At 43.0% G+C, this 20665-nt stretch overlaps 1 protein-coding gene and 1 pseudogene across 2 annotated transcripts in view; one reads left to right on the plus strand and one right to left on the minus strand.

Annotated features, from left to right (window-relative positions):
• The window catches only part of UACA (uveal autoantigen with coiled-coil domains and ankyrin repeats), a 34587-nt gene extending 14836 nt beyond the window's left edge, over positions 1-19751 (minus strand). Inside the window, exons 1-7 of one of the 2 annotated variants that reach the window (XM_075506472.1) lie at positions 19606-19751; positions 3757-3890; positions 3178-3266; positions 1937-2001; positions 1204-1261; positions 610-680; positions 397-503 (exon numbers count right to left, since the gene is read on the minus strand). In XM_075506472.1, coding sequence (XP_075362587.1) covers positions 397-503; positions 610-680; positions 1204-1261; positions 1937-2001; positions 3178-3266; positions 3757-3890; positions 19606-19662 — 581 coding nt within the window. In that variant the 5' untranslated portion in view covers positions 19663-19751. Of the gene's footprint in view, positions 1-396; positions 504-609; positions 681-1203; positions 1262-1936; positions 2002-3177; positions 3267-3756; positions 3891-8147; positions 8522-19605 lie in introns of those variants that run through there. The other variant, XM_075506473.1, reaches the window with a different exon arrangement.
• LOC142411985 (U2 spliceosomal RNA) lies at positions 10375-10544 on the plus strand (annotated as a pseudogene).
• Positions 19752-20665: the final 914 nt, after the last annotated feature.

Consider the following 20665-nt stretch of genomic DNA (forward strand, 5'->3'; position numbering starts at 1 on the left):
ATACGGAAGCAAACATTTCAAGGCCATTAGGTCCCTTCAGAGCTCCAATGGGACTCAAGTACTTCTCAACAGAGTACCACTTTTGTCATGATCCATTTTACATATTGATCCCAAAGAGTGCAAGATGCAGCTTTGGACAGGCAAACTCTTAAAGCAACCAACTGCAGTTTCTCTGCTGGCAGTAACAAGCCTATATGTATTTTTAGATGCGAGAACAAACAACAAAAAAAGGCCACGCTTATCTGCGTTACTGAATTGGCACATCTACTTCTGAACTAAATCCCAGGTTCTTTTCCACTGAATTTAGCATATTTACTCTGTAGCCTGAAAGCCAAGGGACAGCTTTCTACCCTTTAAATGTCAGCAGGCATTCTGACAACACTCTGCATCCATTACCTGTTTTGTTTGTCCCTGGCATTAACATCCGCTCCTCTGTCTATCAGAAGCTGACAAACTGTGGGACGACACATCTGAGTGGCCAGCACTAGTGGTGTCCTCCCATCCTGAAGAGAGGAAGGGGGAAAGAAATAAGGAAAGGGAGAGAAAGCAGAGGACGCACAAGAACTCCGTTAAGGTTTGTACAGGAGAGCACTATAAGCAGCAACTTACTCCGTCTTTTGAGTTCACTGAGGCCCCATGATCACACAGTAGTTGTATGCTAGAGGAACAGTCCGACATAGCTTTCAAGAGAAAAAGAAAGAGCAAGTTATACTGCTGAAAACAGCCTTTGTGAAACCTAAAACACCTCCTTGGGTGTATTTGTTTCACAAACATTCATGCAACTAAGTTAAAGCATGACAAGGCTCTCTGACTTAGTTCTCACACAACCGTCTCAAAAGCACATGAAAAAACAAAAATCAAACACTACTGTTCAACACACCACATTGCATAATGAGGCTTCAGACAATCCAAAGCAAAGGTATCTTAACCTGCTAACATCATTGCTCTAAAACACTGCTCGTGATACTTGCTTCAGATTTTGCTAGACAATTTATGAGCATCAGAAGAGACTTTCAGACCTACAACCTCTGCTAAGTCTGTTAACAAGTCTGTTATTGAGGCCAAATGCCATGACAACATAGAACATTTTCTCCTACTACAGTCACCAAAATTAAAAGAGAAGAATTTGGCCCATCGGAAAATTAATCCATGAATTAAATCTAGATTTCATACTACAGTTACCAGAAAAGCAAAACGTTTTACCTGCATCATGAAGAGCAGTTCTTCCTTGAAGATCCACATTCTCCGTTGGACAATTGTACTGTTAAAAATAAGTAACCCCCGTTATCAATTAGGATTCAGATTGCACTTACAAAACATGAAATGTTTTGAGGTTTGAATTAAAGCAATAAAAAGTGACTTAAGAAAAAAAAGGTAAGTTTATAGTTTACAAAGATACTGACATACATGAAAGAAAGAGCTATGGGTACGTGCACTTTAGTGTTCTAAACACATTGATCAAAAGTTGTAGAAGTAAATTAAGACCGTGCAAAGAACATGCGCAATTCATCACTGGCTTTCCACAAACACTTTCAAATGCTCATCTTTTGAAGAAAACACTACTCTCGAGCAGACCTTTCAGCGTTACGGCTCCTAAATGCAAACGTGCTCAGAAAAGGAGCACTAGTCTTTAAAAGACACTCAACTCCATTTTCTTTTAAGAGGTGGAAACTACAGCTTGATTTGATTGTCTATGTGAAGAGAGGAAAAGATGTTTCTTTTCTTTATTTTAGCACTCTTTCAGCCACAACCTGTTATTTTATATGAAAAGGTCTTTTCCCCATGACCATCTTATTTTTAAAAAAAGAATGTAATTTTAAAAAAAAAAAAAAAAAGAGATGAGTGGCATATCCCAATTTCGAATCAGTATATTTAAGAGCACCTTTTTTCTTCTCAAGATTAAAAACCATAACACACAAGTTGTATTTTTCAGTACCTGCAACAGCTTCTGCAAACATAAAGCATGTCCGTATTTTGCAGCTAGGTGCAATGCATTTCTACCTAAAAAGAGATCAACATCAATTCAGGATTTGCTTTGAACATGCATTTAGAAATACCACACAAACTCAACATGCCCATGCTGTTTCTCAAAGTCTATTACTTATCACATAACACTAATTCGTAAGAAATTAATTTGTACTTCACTACAGCATTAGCACAGTTCATTTCATCTCAACAAAAAAAATGTCTTCTGCCTCCTCCATAATTCCATATGCTTCATTACTGCTCATGTGTTAGATGTATGAAACATCAAGATACCTGTGTGTATTAGACTGCTAGATTGACTTCATAACAAGAGACAGTTTAGATCAACATTCACATCATTTTAGGTACAATGGTCACTTTTCCCCCCCTTAATTCTGCTAGTACTATAACTAAGTCGTCTATCTCATATATACCTCACTATTTGCTATACAGTCTTTTCTTATTTTAGACAAACTGCAACCAAGGATTCAAGTTCATGAATAGCAAAATTAATCTCAAAATACTGCACGTGACTCCACATAAGCATTTTTTTTAAAAATCTGTCATATGAAAGGAGGCTAAATTATTTTTGTAATGAAGTTGAAAACAAGGCAATATTTGTTAAGCATGTTAAATTGAGGTAAACACTCTGAGGCAAAAATAGCACCCATTTGTAATTACCTCTTCCATAACACTTTCACATAAACTCTGATCTCACACATGCAAACCAAGAAGGTAGCACAGAGGCACTCTGAAGTTTTGAGGGCTCAGTATGGGTACACTAACACCTACCATATCATTTAATTCTAATCCTTGTTGAGTACAGTACTTACAAGTCTCAGTGGAATACACTTAGTATTTTAACGAACACAAATTCATTTAAAACAGTTCTTACGGTGTTATTCTCAACCAGAAATACTGATCTCACCAGTGAGACTGGACCAGACTATGTATACAGTTATAGCAGCACAAAGCCAAAGTTCACAAGTTCTGCTGCATGTCAGGGGCATTCATGAACTTATCTTACTGGCCATAACCAGTTTCCTCCAAGTTCAGCAACAAGTCACACAGCTGGTAATTTCTTTGCCAGCCACAGGGAAAACCATGGAAAGGAATAACATCTATCCTATAGTTTAGCTTAGTCTCACTCCAAAATAAAAACAAAAGCTGAGAACTTCTGCAAGCTGCACTTGGACATTTGAGAAAGCCTACCTGCAGCATCAGTGGCTGTGATATCAACTCCATGAATAAGGATAGTGTTCAAGCAATCCAGGTTTCCCTTTGATGCTACAACATGGAATCTAAAAATAGAAAATACCTTGCTTAAGCACAACTGTTTGAGACACAAAAATGGTCATATTAACCAGAAAAGTCAAAGCAAACAGCTGCACACTGAAAGCATTATACAGTACAAATCCAGCTTCGGACAGCATCCAAAGTCAGTTAACAGTTTTGCAGATTTTACTTTAAAGAACAAGATGACTTTTTGGAGAAGTAGTCATTATTTACCTCGAATCAGTGAGCCAGGTGAAAAACCAATACACTTTCCATTTCTCTTTAACATTCAAATCTGGCAAGAGCAAGTATTTAAATACTGATCTTCACTGTGAAGTGAAGATTGTTGATGAGAATTTGACATTCCAGCTATCTGGTATTCTCATTTAGGTGAGGCTAGAGTATTATATAGATTTATATATTAAAAAGAGGTTTTAGAGCAGCAGCATGATTTAGGAATTGAGTAATTTTCAGCGGCTTCCCAACACCATTATTGGAGTACTGGAAGTTACTTACGCAGATCTCCCTTCCACATCCAGTTTAGTAGGACTGACTCCTTTTTTGGCAAGGATTGATGAAACCTTTTCCACATCGCCCCTTTCAGCTGCTTTCATTAACCTGTCATCATATTTGTTCCAGTCTGTGTTCAGCTGAATAACAGAGAATTAGAAGAGCAAGTGAGCTTATGGTACAGTATTGATCTCCTAAAGCAACTTCAAAAAAAGGCTGAATCAGATGCAGTTGGGGGGGGGGGGGGTGTAAAACAAAAGATATCTTGGTTTACAGATAGAGTTGTACCTGTTAAGATGTTTAGAGTTATTTATGTATAACAACACCGTAGCATTTCAAGCAGGCTGTTAGCATTGAATGTACAGTGCTCCGAGACAGCCTAGTTAAGTCACCTTGGTCCTAAAGGAGACCTTTAGGATCAAACCTCTTTGGTTTTCCTCATTCTGCTTTGTTCTGTCTAGCAGGACTAAAACTAAAGCCACACACAGTAGTTCCCTATCCTCACACTCAAATAAAAAGTTTTCAGACAGTTTCTCATGTTAGGTTGTCTTTAGACATCTCCTTCTGGCCCCTCTATCTGCCACGAGAGGCTGTCCCGACAGCTATCCTTTCACTGCATCGTTACTTTCTCTTCTCTCATCATGGATACTTCGATCCTGACCAAAATGTAAGTCTCTCCCCCCACAGTGGTTGATTAACAAACACGAAAGACTGCTACATAGGGCTGTGATAAAATAAGGACTTCACACAACAAAGGAAGGGCTAGCATGTGTACTTGTACACATACACACTTTACAGAAGAGCAACTTGTAGTATCTCAAAAGCATCGCAGTGTGTCTAGAAGGGACTTCTAGACAGAAGTCCTGCAGGCAGGGAACCCCACACAAGACCAGCTATAGCTCTGCATTGTTGGGCTGGCACTCGTCTAACTCTCAAAAGCTCCACTGAAGAAAAGGGTAGAGTGGCTGAGGAGATCTGCAGTTCAGTCCTTCATTAATTGTATCAGAGAACATTTCTCCTAATGCCTAGTTATCACATTTTAACCTCTCCACTATGCACATCAAGAGCTCTCCCTCCCTTTTCTCTGCAGCACCTATATATCTGAAAAGCTGTCTCTTAGTCTCATGCCCTTTAGGGAAGGCACATCAACTGTCCTCTCACATCAACAAGGCAATTAACTATATGAAAACTGGAGAGTTTCTTGTTCATCTTGTTTGGCAGCTGGACTAGATGATCGTTGTAGGTCCCTTCCAACTGAAATAGTCCATTGTATTCTATCTTTATTGTCAATCATTTGAATTGTAACAGTCTAAATAAAACAATCAAGTGTTTCAGTTCTATATATTAATTATCTGTCCATGCCTCAAAAATTACAAATTCATAAACCAGATGCAACACAAAGGAACAGATAAGTGAGGAACTGCAAGTAACAGAGCCCAAAATACTACTGCTAACAACTTCCAATCTAAGTAATCATCTTCAGTATAAGCTTTTCAGAGTTCATAAAAATGATTTCATAAGGAAGTGGGCAGATAAAACACAGCTGCTACAATTTTCCCCTCTATCAACCCTTATATAAAGGTACCATACAGAACTCATCAGGTGAGCTTTGCGAGATATTTAAACAGGACAATTATGAAATATACGTGATCAATGGCAGACTTTGGTTTTCATGAATTCAGCAGCACATGAAGTATGCACTAAATTTAGCCCACTCTAAACCAAGTTCACATTTATCAGGAACAGCTGAGCTTCCCAGCTTTACTGAAAGTTACAGTTTGTCATGTCCAACACTTAACTAAAACTGATGAAAGAACATCAGAAAAGCAAAAAGCAGAGACCCTATTTTCACCTCTCCAACTCATACAAGTTGCTTTTCCTCAAAACATCCTTTCATCCACTCGCAGGGGTGCCAAGTTTGACGCTGCTTCCCACCCCACGTAACCGCAAGCTGCTGCCAAGAGCAGTATCCCTCCCCTCCCCAGCCGCCCTCCCTCCGCTTCGTTTGCCTCAGGCCAGGGGGGCACGCTCACCATGCACCCCGCACCTGCCCAGCACGCTGATCCATAAGAAAACGTCCCGGGAGAACTGCCATCGAACCAGCTTGCTGACCTGATCCACCTGCAGCCAGGCACCAAGGAAGGAAAGGCACTAGCACAGAGGGGGATGGCAGCAGATCCGATACGACGCCGGACCGTACCCCAACCCTGCGCGGTATGAAACCAAATGCTGAAATGCTGCAAGTCAACGTACGTACACACATGACATCAGTACAGAAACGTACTCGCTAATTCAATTCATTGAATTTGGCCATTCCTAAAAATAGATGTGAACCAGCTCCAAGTCAGTCCCAAGCAGTTTTCATGTGTTAACATCAAATGTGCAAGAGGACAGTCTTTCCTGACCATCATCAGACTGTTCAAAGGGTCAAAATTTAGCTAAGTGCGATATTCAAGAGATGAACATCTATTGAGCTGTAGAAGAAAGAAGTTCAAAGTTTATAGCTTTAAGTTGCCTGCAATTACCAAAGCAACATAGAGTGCGAAGAAAGTACCAGTCAGTTACAAACAAACCACCACACATTCAGTCTCAGACATTCATCACCCCCCACTTTTTCCTTGTTTACTTCAAATTTAGTATTTCAGGCCACAGGCCAAGCATCCCACCCCAAAACGCAGAGCTTGTTCTCTTTGTTGCCAAACCATCCTTTCCGAATCACTTCACGCTTTTCAGGAAGTTCTGTTCTGTGACAGAAACCTCACGGCCAAGCTGGACACTGACAACTTGATATTCAAGAAGCTTTTAACAGAAGAAAAAGGCTTATAATGGAGTATTATATTCAAATCTAACTCTACACAGCAAAAGAATTTACTGGTAATGGCGAGACATAAGCAGCCTGTAGGTGCATGAAGTTATTTGTCACTGTGGATCAGAAGTTCCATGCCTCACTGAGTAAAGAACATTAAAACTGGCAAACCTAATACTTTCCAAAATAGAGCAGCCAAAGAGTAGCTGAAAACATTTGTGTTTAAGTGAGAAAGCAGCCTATCAATCCCATATCCTTCACGTTGGGTTCATCACAACACGCTCCTCTGCCTCCTTAAAGCGCCAAACCCAGTATGCAAGTCTTCGCAGTTTTCACGTGAAAGCAAGAAGAACAATAATAGATAAAACCCAAAAGCTATGTACAATCTTCATGTTAAAAAAATACAGTTACATTCTGTCAAGCCAGGACTACCTTCTCCTTAAGACTGTCTAACTAGCAAAGACCGAAATTTTCCAAGATTTAATGTAACAAAGTCTGGAAGATCCACAATGGAGAGAGCCAATACCAATTAGCCAGTTCAAAGTGGCCAGAGGCCAGAGCTGCAGCAAGCAAGGTCTCGCCTTGCACCAGAGCCAGGGTTTGCTAGGTAAAAGAGGAGATACAGAAAAAAAGAACAAAACCAAACACCCACTGCCACACCACCCTGCATCTGTAGAACAATTTGTACAATGGAGTTGTAATCATGACTATCTTTATTCCCCATTCTCACGATATAAACAAGATTACAGTAATCAAAGTCTTAGCAATAGCTTATTCAGTACAATACTTGCTAAAAGTGACATGAAGTAATAAAACCAGACAACTAATGAAATCACACCCACTAGCGTCGCCCTGCCAAAGCACAGTACCAACTATCAATCGATTAAAACATCCATTAGCTTAAAAGCCAAGCCAGCCCGGTTGGCATAACAAAGTTTTCACATTGACAACATTACTGTTCACAGCAAGAGCTGCGTGCATTGCCGGGGGGAAGACAGTATTCCTCCGCAGCTTGGCAAAGTTTGCTCAGTGATAAACTACCTTATAATGCAAGTTTTCTGTTTTATTTTTAAATACCTTAGAAACTATACATACATAGCATCAAGCTCTGTTCCCCCTCGATTCTTTTGCATATGACACATTTTACATCCTTAGAGGAAAGTGACCACATCTTGCACATTTGCAATTGGGTTTAGATTGCCGAGTTTCATACCTGCAGCTTATACTTGCAAGCACGAACCCACTCAAATCTACAGAAAAGCCTTCACCAGCCATTCTTTCCTCCCAGTTTGTAAGTCTTCTGATTAGCAAAAGCTTTTTTTTTTTAATATTACTATCATCTTAATATTTATATTTTTTCCTTTGCTTATAACACTTAGGAAGTGTATACAATTTGCTTATGATGTACTAAATCAAATATTATCACCCAAGCATATAACATTTAAAGAAAATTCCTCACAGGAAGAGTTGTTAAAGACCAGTAACTCACATTAATTAAAAAGGAACAGTTACAAAACATTTACAAAATTCAACCTTTCACCTTTTTGCAGTTGTAAACTACTGCCATTGACATGAAATCTAAGATACCTACTGTGTCTTTAGCTGCACAAGAAAACCAACAAGTCATCATAGAACTCGCAACTTCTTGCTGCCAGAAGCAATCAGTTTCTCTCGCATCAAGTTACAAACCACTGCAGCTCACAAAGCACCAAGCCAGAGTTCAAACAGGCTGCTTCAAGAAATGTATTCTCTCCACCGCCCTGAATTCCTGTTGTTCCATCCTTCACTTAGCTTGGATCCCCAAGTATATTTCCCCCATCTTCAGGATCATCTTCAGACTTCATAACTCTTAAAAACATATGGGCTACCCCTGGCCAGAGGCTGCCCGGCCGGTGAAGCCCTTTGCGGGTCCGGCCGCCTGCTCAGCCTGTCCCTCCCCAGCAATCCCCAAGAAAACCCTCCCAGAGCTTTTGTTTCTGTGTGGGACAGACTGCCAGAGTGACTCAGACTCACAAGTAAATATTGCCCAGATCTAAAATATCTTGTAAACAATACGTAGACAGTCTCATCAGCCCAGATCTATTTTCTGATAATCCAGTACTTGATAGCCAAGAGATAGAAAGCAATAGCTATTAATACATTCTCCGCATGCTCATGCCCTGAGTAACACATTTTAGATTTAACGTTAACTAACAAGACAAGCACGCATGAAACTTTACTATGGTGTTGTTATGGTCTGCAGACATGCAAACACTCACTTTAAAGTAACAAACATGTTAGTCAAATTAACTGTCCACTGACATTAATGAAGGTCATACTTACCACCACTAATAACACAGGACTGAAATACTCACAGGAGTAATTTTTTCCCATTCCACCACACCACAAAGCCAAAACCAGACTCACGATCAGACTTCAGACAGTTACAACTGCAGAGCAGATGGAATGCATGATCCTATTTTGACAGAAATGTAACCGATTTTAAATTAGAAAACACACATGCCTCTGCTTTAAAAAAAAAAAATCTCCTTTTACAGCAATGAAATCCATTCTGAATAGAACCTGGTTTCGGCTTACTGCTGCTGCCAGTCTGTCTCCCAACATGTTAAATGAGAGGAGTCACTGAGGCTGTCAAAACATTAAATAGACAGCATAATGATTAACAGCAGGGAAGATGTAGACTCTCACAAGTTTTAAATTTAAATGGAGATCTCCTGAGTGCCATATTTAGAGGACTAGGTCAACATGACAAGCAATGCACTGTTTTGTCTGCAGAAGAGAAACATGGTGCATAGCCAGAAAAACCACATACGCACCCACCCTGGGGGACACCCACAAGAGACTGCAAATAACCAAATCAATGGGTCTTCTCAGGGAAGGGATTATAAAAGTCACTCATATTTGCACAAATTCTCTTTCCCAGGAACTTCTGAACTATTCCACATCACTTGCCGTGAGCACCAGCCCTTTTCCTCGCAGCACTAACATGTTTCTCAAAAGAACCTTCCAAGACTTCTCTGCAAATAGTGTCCACGTGACAAAGCCACTCCAAAAAAGCGCAATGACTATGGCATCTCAAGTTATCTTCTGACCAGAACCAAGTCTGCCTCCTCAAGCTAAAAATGGCATTTTGGGGAAAAAAATAAATACACTTCACAAGTGACAGCAACAGCAAAAAAAAAAAACCACTTAACTGAAATCAGTTTGGTGCAAAACCATGTAGGTAAACAGTCTTTGATTTATTTATCTCAAAGGTTTCACTTGTCTCCATTTTTATCTGCCTGCAGACATTCCTCATGACTCATGAGCTGCACTCCTCCTGCAGTCCCTTCATGCTGAAGATCCTCCCAAGACAGTCTTGACCACAAGATTCAGGATTGCTAAACTGCATTCCCCACTCCTGCCCAGCTCAGACTAAGCACAGACAGCAGTTCTCAGGAAACACAGCTTTCATGGCTCCATCAGCCCTAAGCAGCTTCAGTAAACACAGCCTGGCTACAAACTCACACCGATTAAATTGTTCTCCAGCTGAATCTCAGAGAGCTCAAAGGGTGGAAACTAATGAAACATGCTTGTGTTGCATTCTTTCAGTGTAACCGAAGTTTGGAACCTAGCTCAGATTTGGTTTTTCAGAACAAAGACCATCATCAGATACACCAGCAGCACCAGCCTCTGGAGGTGCTAGATTGCCAAACATACCACAGCTGCCTAGCGAAGGCCAGTGTTGCCCCTTTTCTGTTAACACAGAGCCCCTGTTTTACCTAAGTTCAGCCTGCCAGGAATTCTTCTCAACTCCAGGTCTCCAAAGATAAGGGAGTATCCCATCTCCACCATCTGGCTAGGATCAAATGCAGTACTTGTTCCTATCAGCTTGTATCTGGTGTGCTCTCAGTTTAAGGGCTTTATATTGAGCAGATACCTTAAGTGCCTGCACACACTCTGTACCCCCATCTGGTATTGTAACACCTTCAGGAGTGGTGCAGAGATTACATACACGCCAACATCCTCAGAAAAAGAACATAAACTGAACAAGCACGGAACACTTTTCCAAAAGCTCTCCCAGCTTTCAATCAAGGATTTAAACTTCCTGGGCTAGCAGGATTCTACCTACATGCCTAGTAATTCTGAATGAATTGTTCTATTAACCTACCCAGTTTTTTCCTCATGTCCAGGTAAGCTTTTAGCATCCTCAACACCCTTTGGTAAGGGTCTGTACAACTTAACTACATGTTGCATGAACAGTTATCTACTTCTATTCTCTCTGAACTCAAAACCCCTTATCTTACCAGATATTTAGCAGATCAGAAGTCAAGCTACTTTACTTATCTGCAGTTCTCATCTTGTAGATATCTTCAGACCATCACATAACATTACTACATCTTCCTATGCTGTATGCCGCAATACTCTCAACCAGCACCAATTCAGGCAGCAGATAAAGAATATCACCACTCTCAGTTGTTTACTGAGAAGAGTATACAGCATAGTTCAACATTTATAGGAGACTATTTAAAACTACAGCCTTTGAAAACAAGCCTGTTCCTCATCTGTCATTACAATTAAGTATTTGAAGACAAGAGCAGTGAGAGCATTAACGATGGCCACTAGAGGTATTTACACTCAGAGCATATTTGGTACCCAGACTAATTACTGTCACTTTTCTGAGCAAAGCAAGACAAGATGTTCTAGTTAATGAAGGCAGTGGAAAGGGCACGCCATTGCTGGCAACGACAGCCTCGGGGTGCTATCAGCAAGGGTAGTTCTGACAGACTACAAAAAATAAATATATATATTTGTACACTGCTGACAACCTGAGAAGCAACTATCAAAGTTATTGTTTAAAGTTTGTTATTGTTATAGGATATATATTTATCAATAAACAAAGATAGCACCATACTTAGGGAATACGAGCTTGAAGGCACTGGGCATCTTCTCCCTCTCAACCAAAAAAAGAAAAGCAGGTAGAGTCCCTGAAGCCATGCACAGAATTACTGCACACCCCACCACCCACCCAAGCGTCCCCACTGAGGAGCTCCTAGCAAACAAAGTGCTTTGTTAGTGATCCTGAGACACAAGAGGAGACAATAATACTGGGGTTATGGGGACCCAAACAGGACAGACAAATGAAGATCCCAACCGTGAAGGCCTTCGGAAAGCAATCCATAACCCTTTAATCCCAGCAGCTCTTCTGCTGAGATTTTTCTCAACCCAAATATTCTTCAGAGTGAAATTCTAGCAGCCAGAAGGGAACTTTCAAGACTTTTCATGCCAGCAAAAAGCCCACATGAAGAGACTTCTGGTCACCAGAGCATAATCCATGAGGTACGACTACCATTTGAGAATGCGCTGACCTTTTAAAAAGGCTATACAGGGCCAGGGGCACAAGAAATAGCGGCATTAATATTACAGTGAAACAAATTGTGACAAGTTAACTTGTTGCTGAAATAGAAGTATTGCTCAGTAAACTTCCACCTGAACTGGGAATTGCTCATCCAGAGTCTCTAAACACTTTTGCCTACATAGCTGCAGAACACCGACTACATAAATAAACAGCATATTTAAATAAAGCATGGACAATCTTTAGCAGTCATCTAAGTCACTTCAGAAATACCAGTTGTAATTCAAAGCAGTTGTTAAACCTTTCAGCCTGAAAGCTGACATAAACCTGTGAAAGTGCACACAGCTCCTCGTCACTGCTGGGCTAGGCAGATAATCCTATTAACGCAAAAAACCAAAGGGGGACACATCCTCCTCTAATGCCATTAGCGGGTGACATAAGCACATAAAACACACTGAGAGCAAAGAGCTCTGGTAAAACAGTGCCATTACCACTTACAGCAAGTGCTCACAAATACATGAATGGTCCTAAAAATTATCTAGGCAAAACCACTAACATCATACTTTTATGGAAATAGTTATAAAACTAACACTGCAGCTTCTGAAGTCTGTGAGGGTCATTAGATTGAACAATTCTTATCAAAGAAGAGACCAAGAATTACTCATTTTAGGCCCATCTTTGTCACAAGATACTAAGTTTTCCCATTTAGGTCTCATGCAGTTTTCCTGCAGAGAAAGACAGACACTCACTGACACAGGAGAGTCACTTGAAAAGCGTACGCATGTCATGTAAGCCGAGGACAGAGGAGAAGGGCAGGCTTGGCACATCTATCAGCCTGCGCATTTAATTTTCCTGCTCGTTCTACAGAGGTCAGAGTACATTTGTGATCAAAACTAATGTCTGAACAGACACACCCTGCGATTCCGTATGGCACAAAATTACAACTGCTTTTGAAGTAGTTTGATTTATTTAAAGACTGCCCAGACTGACAAAATGAAAGGACAGGTTAGACTATTGAAACTAGTTTTTAAAGATATGCACCAGGTGTAGCTTCCCCCTACAGTACAGATGCACATCAGCTAATACCCATCTATCTCGCAGACTTCGGCTTATCTGCAGTTGCCTAGAAAATACTGCAGATACCAGGTTTGGGGAAGTGTTAGCTCAAATGGGGGGAAAAAGGCATTTTATATTTTATAAGCATACCTTGTTTATCAGGATATGTCTGTATTCACATGCAAATGTTCTGGAGTTTAAAACTGCAGGAGTAAGATGTACTGTTTAGTCTACATAAGGGAAAAACAGCCACAGCTTGAACACACAGTTCTTGTTTCACCCAGCAGGTTCCCACATGCAGCACATTAGGTTATCACCTCATTTACTGCAATTTCTCCATCTACGGAAAAGTCATTGCATGCTACGGAGTGGGCGAGGCTCAGTTTAAACAGTCATCAAAAAATAACAGCCTTCCTAGGACCGCTCTGGCTTTGCGCTGCTCTCAAAGTGCTTGTGTCAAGAATTCATATTAACAGTTGTGCTGTTGCATGGCTTGTTTATACATCTGCACCCTGTAATTAATATAGGTAATAGTCTCCTAACAAACAGGTTAAAGCAAAACAAACAGTAACCATCTAAAACCTCATCATAAACATTCCTGATTTTACCCTATTCTTAAGGCATTTTCCTTCCTACTACAGGTCAGCATATCCCATCGCGATCAAATTACTAAGTGTCAAGAAAATACTCAAAATCTACTTCTAGCTATCTGCATGACATGTCAACTAGTCCTCTCAAAACCATTATAAGGGCTCTAAATCTGGGTCAGACAGTACATTTCCATCTGCAAGGAGTGACATGTACCTCACAGCATAGCCAGTTTCTCTTGTCTGCATGGCTGGGGTAGGGGGAAAAACCACCAGCATCAACTACAACAGCACACAAGATACAGTGGAAGCGTCAAAGAACTCCGCATACAGCTCCTGAAGGATGCAAAGTCTGATAAGATAAAAAAAAAATCAATTTTGTTTTTAAACGCTACTTCCTCATGTCTCATTGCCAACATACAACTCAAGTGCACTTTATTGATGAAACATCCTCAAATTCTCAGCCCTGAGATACAGATCAACTTGGACACTAATAAAAGGGATCAGAACTACTTATGCACTCTGGAAACAAACCAGCGTTGTTCCAGCTGCATTTTAAAACAGTCCGTTAAGTACATTTGACAGTAACTGGGGCCAGACTTACGCACACTGAAGAACATTACACCCTTTTACAGCAAGGAGAGCACCACAGCCTTAACCACAAACATAGTGGGGAGCCCTGGAAGCCTAGGTCCTGCTGCAGCCCAGCTTTGCCCCCACAAGTGCCCAGCAATTAGAGTGTGCCCAGGAGAAAGTATTTCTCCTTTAAAAGGGGAGAAAGCAGCAGCAAGGTCAGAGTCCAGCTGCCTTTGTCTGGCATTAAAAGCAGCGTATCACGCTGCCTTCCTCAGGACTCGGGCAAACCATTAGTTTGAAATTACAAGCTCTCAGGCAAGGACCGATTGATTGGTGTGCTTCCATTTATTAATAATGAAGCATCAGAAAATATTAGGGGGTGATGAAACACGACATGACTATCACATTCATCATGCAGGGAAGCAGCCTCAAGCATGTATGCATGGAGAAGGGAATACCACGTTACAGTCTGACTCAATCCTGTTTGGTCACCATTAAGTAATGAAAATATGGAGACAATATCAGTCTCTTAGATGTTATAAGCATTTGCTTGCTAATAAATATTAATATTTAAATACTGACAAAGTACTACATAAGTTGTATCTGAGCAAAGGGTCAGACGAACCTAAAACAGATAACCAAACAGCCTTATCTGCATAATTATGGCTGCAAATCAGCTAAGGATATTTAACCTGCACACAGGTAGTCACTGTACCTTCAATTTTTAAAATATTTTTAATTGCTACATTCCAAAGTGATAAACCATTGACAAATACTCCTTTTTACGGAACCTGAAAATTACAGTGCACCTGTAAACAGGCTGCACCACAAAGCCTTTGCTGAACCACAAATTGCTTGTCTTGACTAACCTCGTGTTTCTTCAACATCAACCACAAACATCACACAAACAAGCACTTAATTCTGTTTCACTAAATGCAAGTGAATCACAAAGGTTTTTTTTCCCAAGGAACACACACATTAGCACGAGCCTTAATAAAGCTTCCTGGAACCCAAACACACTCTAAAGAATAACCACAGTCAGTCTAGGGTTTGACATTTGACTATTATAATGTTGCCGATCCCTGGCTGCGTTGCCTGAAGATGACATTGTAAAGTCACCTTAGGTTGCCCACAACAGACACAAGGCGGGTAGGGGAGAGGGAAGACTAACTTTGCTCTGGTCAACAGCAGCAATACTGGAAAAATTCTGCTGATAGGTCATGGCATTGTCATCAGCGTGGCTGACAAGAACTATTTTGCCTTTGCACAGAGCAGAGTCCTGACAAGATGCCATGAAAGTCTTGTTTACAAACTGATGTGTGTCACCAGCAGCACAAGTTCTTTCGTTTAAGTTCGACACAGAAGTAGTCGTGAATCTTTGGTTAAAACTAGGTTACCAAACATCTATTTCTTACTTCATTCCTTCAGTTACTAACGTGTATTCTACAGCACACTGGTGCTACAAATCATTTTTAGCAAACTTATTCTGCTGTGCATACAAAGATATAGTGTTGCTGATTAATTAGCAAATTCAGACAACAAACAGCATTCTTCCATTCCCTTAATAAAAACAGTCAGATCAGAACAAGAGGTGGTACCTCCCCTCTCTGCCAAGGACAGGGCAGCAGTAATTGTTTAATCGTGTATTGGGTTAATCCACAAAATTCCACTCCTTACAGAGAGGAAAAGTCATCCATTTAACAGAAGTGTTGCCCCACAGATACAGAACAGAATCTGTTATCCCACAGGATAACAGAAGTGGGCAGTCCCACAGGAAAAAACTGTTAACACAACCTCAAACAAGTTCAGCTGTCACTAACTACCAAACTTGTTCAGATATTAATTTAATAATCACAGATCATCATAACAGGGCAAGTGCTCAGATGTCTACCTTTGCTTCTTGCACAATGGTTTCCGCTAATTATATACAATGTTCAGTTTCTCTTAATTAAAAGAAATCCAACACCACTTTTCCCAGAGGAGAAAGGATCGATAGAAGTTTTCACATGGTTTTCCACCTGCTCATTCTCATTACTTGCGGGTGCTCCAGGCAGTGCTGCTGATTCCTGAAGTGCATGCGTATCTCACACCAGCTCTGTCTTTGATGTCGTTATCTTCGGATGCAAACAACCCCAGAGACACAGACCTGCCACTGCTCAGGGATACAGCTTCGGCTGTGCTCAAAGCACTACCAAGAATCCCATGTTTCACAGTAAGTCGCCATCCTCTGGCAAGCAGTCCAGAACCCCCCTCCTTAAATTCCAGACCTTGTCACAAAGGACAGAAGGGTTAAACCCCCCACATTAATAAGATAACGCACCTCAAATTTAACAGAACACCTCCACACCTATTTCCTAAGTGTTAAAGAAATAAGTAGGCAACCTTTTTTCCCCTCCCAAAGGCCATAGTTAGAATCTCACCAGCAAAAGTCGATTAGCAAAGGTCTGAAACAAAAATAACTTTGTAAAATGATAAACCAAACCTTCTCCAACCATCTTCTCAAGAAAAACCAACCACTGAGCATTTCATATTTGCTTCTTGTACATACAGCTACAGACAGAATTTCTAACTTTACTGGAAGAACACACTTCCTAAACACAAACTGGATCACAAACATACACCTATAATATCAGCCTGTCTTTTGGAATCTCAGAAATACTAGCAGGGCATGCTGCTGTGGTCACCCCAATAGGACTGACTACATTAATTAAAACCTATCTTGTAAATGTCGGTGAATAAGGCATCACCTCTGACTGAAAGCGAGGACCATGCCCTCAAGGCTTCGTGCTCCACAGAATCTAGTATTAAAGTTTCCAGCCTACGCTACTGCCAATGCCAAGCATTCGTCTCACTATTCAGAGCACTGAAGTTACTGAGCAGGCTGCTCAGATTATTTTCCAAGCACCATCAGCCAGCTGGAGTTGGCAAAACCAGATAATTCCATTTTCAGACAAAACATTCTGGATAATTGTGGAATTGGTAGCAACTATCATGTTTACTTTCTGCTGCTTTTCATGGCTTCCCTCCATCACGAGACAGGTAATAACGCCATTTCCAAAAGATCACCATCAGAAGACAGAGGGCATGTAACTATTACCTTAACCTGGAGGAAAATTTTCAGAAGCATGATGAAGGGATTAAGTTTCTCTCCAACCCTCACAGGAAATACCACTGGGTGGGGAACAGGAGAGAGGGATGAACTTTCTCAAACAGGCAACCCTTTTATACTGGTTTCAAGCAGGATCTATAAAGCTCATGCTGGCATGATTCCCACCCACCTCCCTTCCTTCCCCAGCAGTTAGAAACAGAGACCCGGCTTTACCCAAGCATCCCCCTCTTCAGCCTCACTGTTAACACCCACCCATGCAGTTGCATTTTTGTTTCCCCATATAGAAGGTTATAAGCTGGTGTTTGATTAGCCAGTAGAATGATCACATAACCAAAATATGTAATAAACATGGGAAATAAGTACATCATGGGTACAAACCCCAGTTTTTAAAGGAGCTCAGTGAAAGTAATTTCCCTTTGTATATCTTAGAATAAACTTCAGCTCTTAAAAGTATTCAGACTGCTCAAACCTACTCTGAAAGGAAGGCTTGCTGAGCCTTCACCTATGGAAGTGAAAAATCTCCATGTCTATTCAAAAACAAATATAGATGCTGTAAGTGTTCATTGAAATTTAATTATTGTAGGCTTACTTTGAAATAACAAACAGTTCTGAAGTATAGGAAGACTAATGAATAACATAAACCAGTGCCAGCCTACACATTACAAATTATCATAACAGACTTCTGACTCACTCCTTTGCACAGCAAGGTGTTCAGCACAGTGATGTACTTCCACACGGAGCTGTCATTTTCTCAGATGAGTTTGGTCAGCAGTTTACAAGCCTGACTATCTACATATCTTTCAAATGAGCCATTATTGTCAAGTAATAGTTTCAGATCCAAGACAAATGTGCAGGAGTATTTTAAAGATAGCTAATATCTTAAAAGGTGACTGATAAAAGTCAGTGTATCATATTAAACTGCTCTTTTCCGCTATTGCATGTAGCCAGCGGCAAGTTTAGCAAACCAGCGCAAAAAGACAGCAATAAGCTTAGGAGTGCCACTGCCACAGTAGACTCCCAGGGAAGCATTTACCGAATGGTCACAATTAAAGATGATTTACCACACACAGTAATTTCCAAATATAGCTTTCTTCAGTTATAAAGACCTCTCTCATCAAAAGTCATCTGCAGAGATGAATGAAGTAAAAATTAAAACCAATAAGGTCATTTAAAGCCAGTTAACAGTAGCCTAAATTTTGGAAGCCATAGAGAACAAGACAAAGACAACTGCACCATCACAAAGGTACCTCATTTCCAGAGGCTGCAACTCCCCCAGGCCCAGTATTCCCAGACTGGATGATCAGAAATCACAACTCCATAAAGTCACTAGCCACTTTGCAAGTTTTTTGTCCACTTTCTAAGTAAATCCTCCTTCTGTGCACTCAGATAAGCGCTCCAATTTTGCCACAGAAATTACTAACGTTGAACAAGCTACTGACAATGCCATGCACACATATCTCAGCAAGCCCCAGGGCAGGTTGCCAGTCGGAGCTCAGCACTGGCTCCCAAGGCTCTTAAGAGGGGGAAAAAAAAAAAAAGTGTTAATTTCTGCTGGGGCCAGACAGCAAAACTGAAGGCAGAGGTAACAAGCAGTTGCACGCTTGTTTTCCGAGCTGCAGTTCATCTAGGGCAGCCTGAACGAGGGGCCGGGTGCCAGGCGTTGTGCACAGTCCCACCCCGCATTTCCCCACGCCAGCTCTCTCTGCTGTGCCTCCTCCCCACGCACAGACCCGGCGGGCGGCTCGCTGCCCGCCCTTTCGGCCCTCGCACTCCAACCCCAAGGGACCTCCACTCCTCCAGCAGGTCCCCAACTCACTGAAGCCCAGCTCCCCCGAGTGCCAAGGCTCCTCCTCTGCCCCAGAAAAGCTCGCTGCCCTCAGACGCGCCTCTCCCTAGGTTACCCCAGCTCTTCCACGCTCTCTGCCCCCAGCAAAGCCCCAGCTCCCCAGGGAGCCGGGACTCCCGGTGCTCTGCCCCCACGCAATGCCCAGCTGCCCGGTCCCTTCTACTCCCCTCACCCCAGCTCCCAGGCGCCCCACAGATCCCCAGCCCCCTGCCCCATCCCCGCCCCGCAGGCCCCAGACCCCCCCTCAGCTCCCCAGGCTTCCCCCCCAGCAGAGCCCACCCTCCACCCTGAGCATCCTGCCCCAGCCCACCTCCCCGTGGAGCTGCATGCCCACTGCCCGCCCGCAGAGCTCAGCCCCAGCGCTCCCTCCCCAGGTAACCCCAGGGGGCTCAGCTCCCAAAGTACCACAGCCCAGCAGCCCCCAGCCCCACCTGCCCTCACAGGAGCCCCCGGGCCCTCAGCCCGCCACCGCAGGCCCCCCGGCCCCTGGGGGGACCTCCCTTTCTCCTCTGCCCCCGGCCCAGCCCTGCCGGCACCCACCGCGCTGCCCCCGATGACCGCTTCGTGCTTCTTCAGGCGGGACTTGAGGCTCTTCATGGCGCGGCCCCGGGCGGGCGGGCGCGGCACCGGCCCCGCGACACGCACCCGCCGCCGCCGCCACGGCCGGGACGAGCCGGCCCCCTCCCGCCGCGGCACCCCTAGCCCGCCGCCCCGCCCACCGGGCACTCGCAGCCAATCACCGCCCGCGCGGGCGCCGCGGCCAATCACCAGGCGGAACAGGGGGAGGGACTTCCTCATTTTAAAGGCCGCCTGAGGGGGTGTGGGTGGGAGCGGCGTGGCGGGGGCGGAGTCTTACCCCCTGCGGAGCCGCCCGCCCGCCCGCCCGCCAGGGGGCGCGCCGCGGGCGGGGCAGAGGCACAGGCACGCGGTCGGCGGTGCGCCGCTCTGGCGCCAGGGCAGCCCCTCAGGGGCACCACCGAGAGGGCGGCCGGGCCGTGCCGGGCCGTGCCGGGCCGTGGGGCTCGGGACCCGGGACCCGGCCAGGGCTGCCCCGCCGTCTGTGCCTGTCCTCCGGGAAGACACCGCTTCCATCCCTCCGGGCTTGGCGGGTTGGGGAGGGAGGACAGAACTCCCAGGCCTGATGGTGGGAGGTAGAGGGTAGGAGCCTGGCGCATACTTGCTGGGAGTGGAAAATGCAAACCGCTCGCTGGCCTCGCAGACATCCTCCCTCTTAATAAAGGAGGCATTTATTCACAAGAGATCTTACAAGCTGAGTAGAGGCAGCATTTAAAACAATGTAATTAACTCCCTGCTTCTGCGTAAGGAATGTCTGAGGGTGGCAGTTTGCTTGTTTTGGTCACAGCTTTGTTCAGCCCAAAGTATTTAACATCTCCTTTTCATCACATTACTCACAGCCCTGTCACACACAATGGCACAGCACTGGGAAGTTTAAGGTCATGCACAGTTTTGAGACTATTTAATTACAACCCATGGATTGTGTTTAAAACCTTGCTTATTACAGCTGGATTGGAGCTATTCAATCAATATCTCTCTCTAATGTAAGCAGAGCTCGAGGTAAATGTCACTGCTTTTTAATCAG

The sequence above is a fragment of the Mycteria americana genome, chromosome 6, assembly GCF_035582795.1.
Source record: "Mycteria americana isolate JAX WOST 10 ecotype Jacksonville Zoo and Gardens chromosome 6, USCA_MyAme_1.0, whole genome shotgun sequence".
NCBI lineage: Eukaryota > Metazoa > Chordata > Aves > Ciconiiformes > Ciconiidae > Mycteria > Mycteria americana.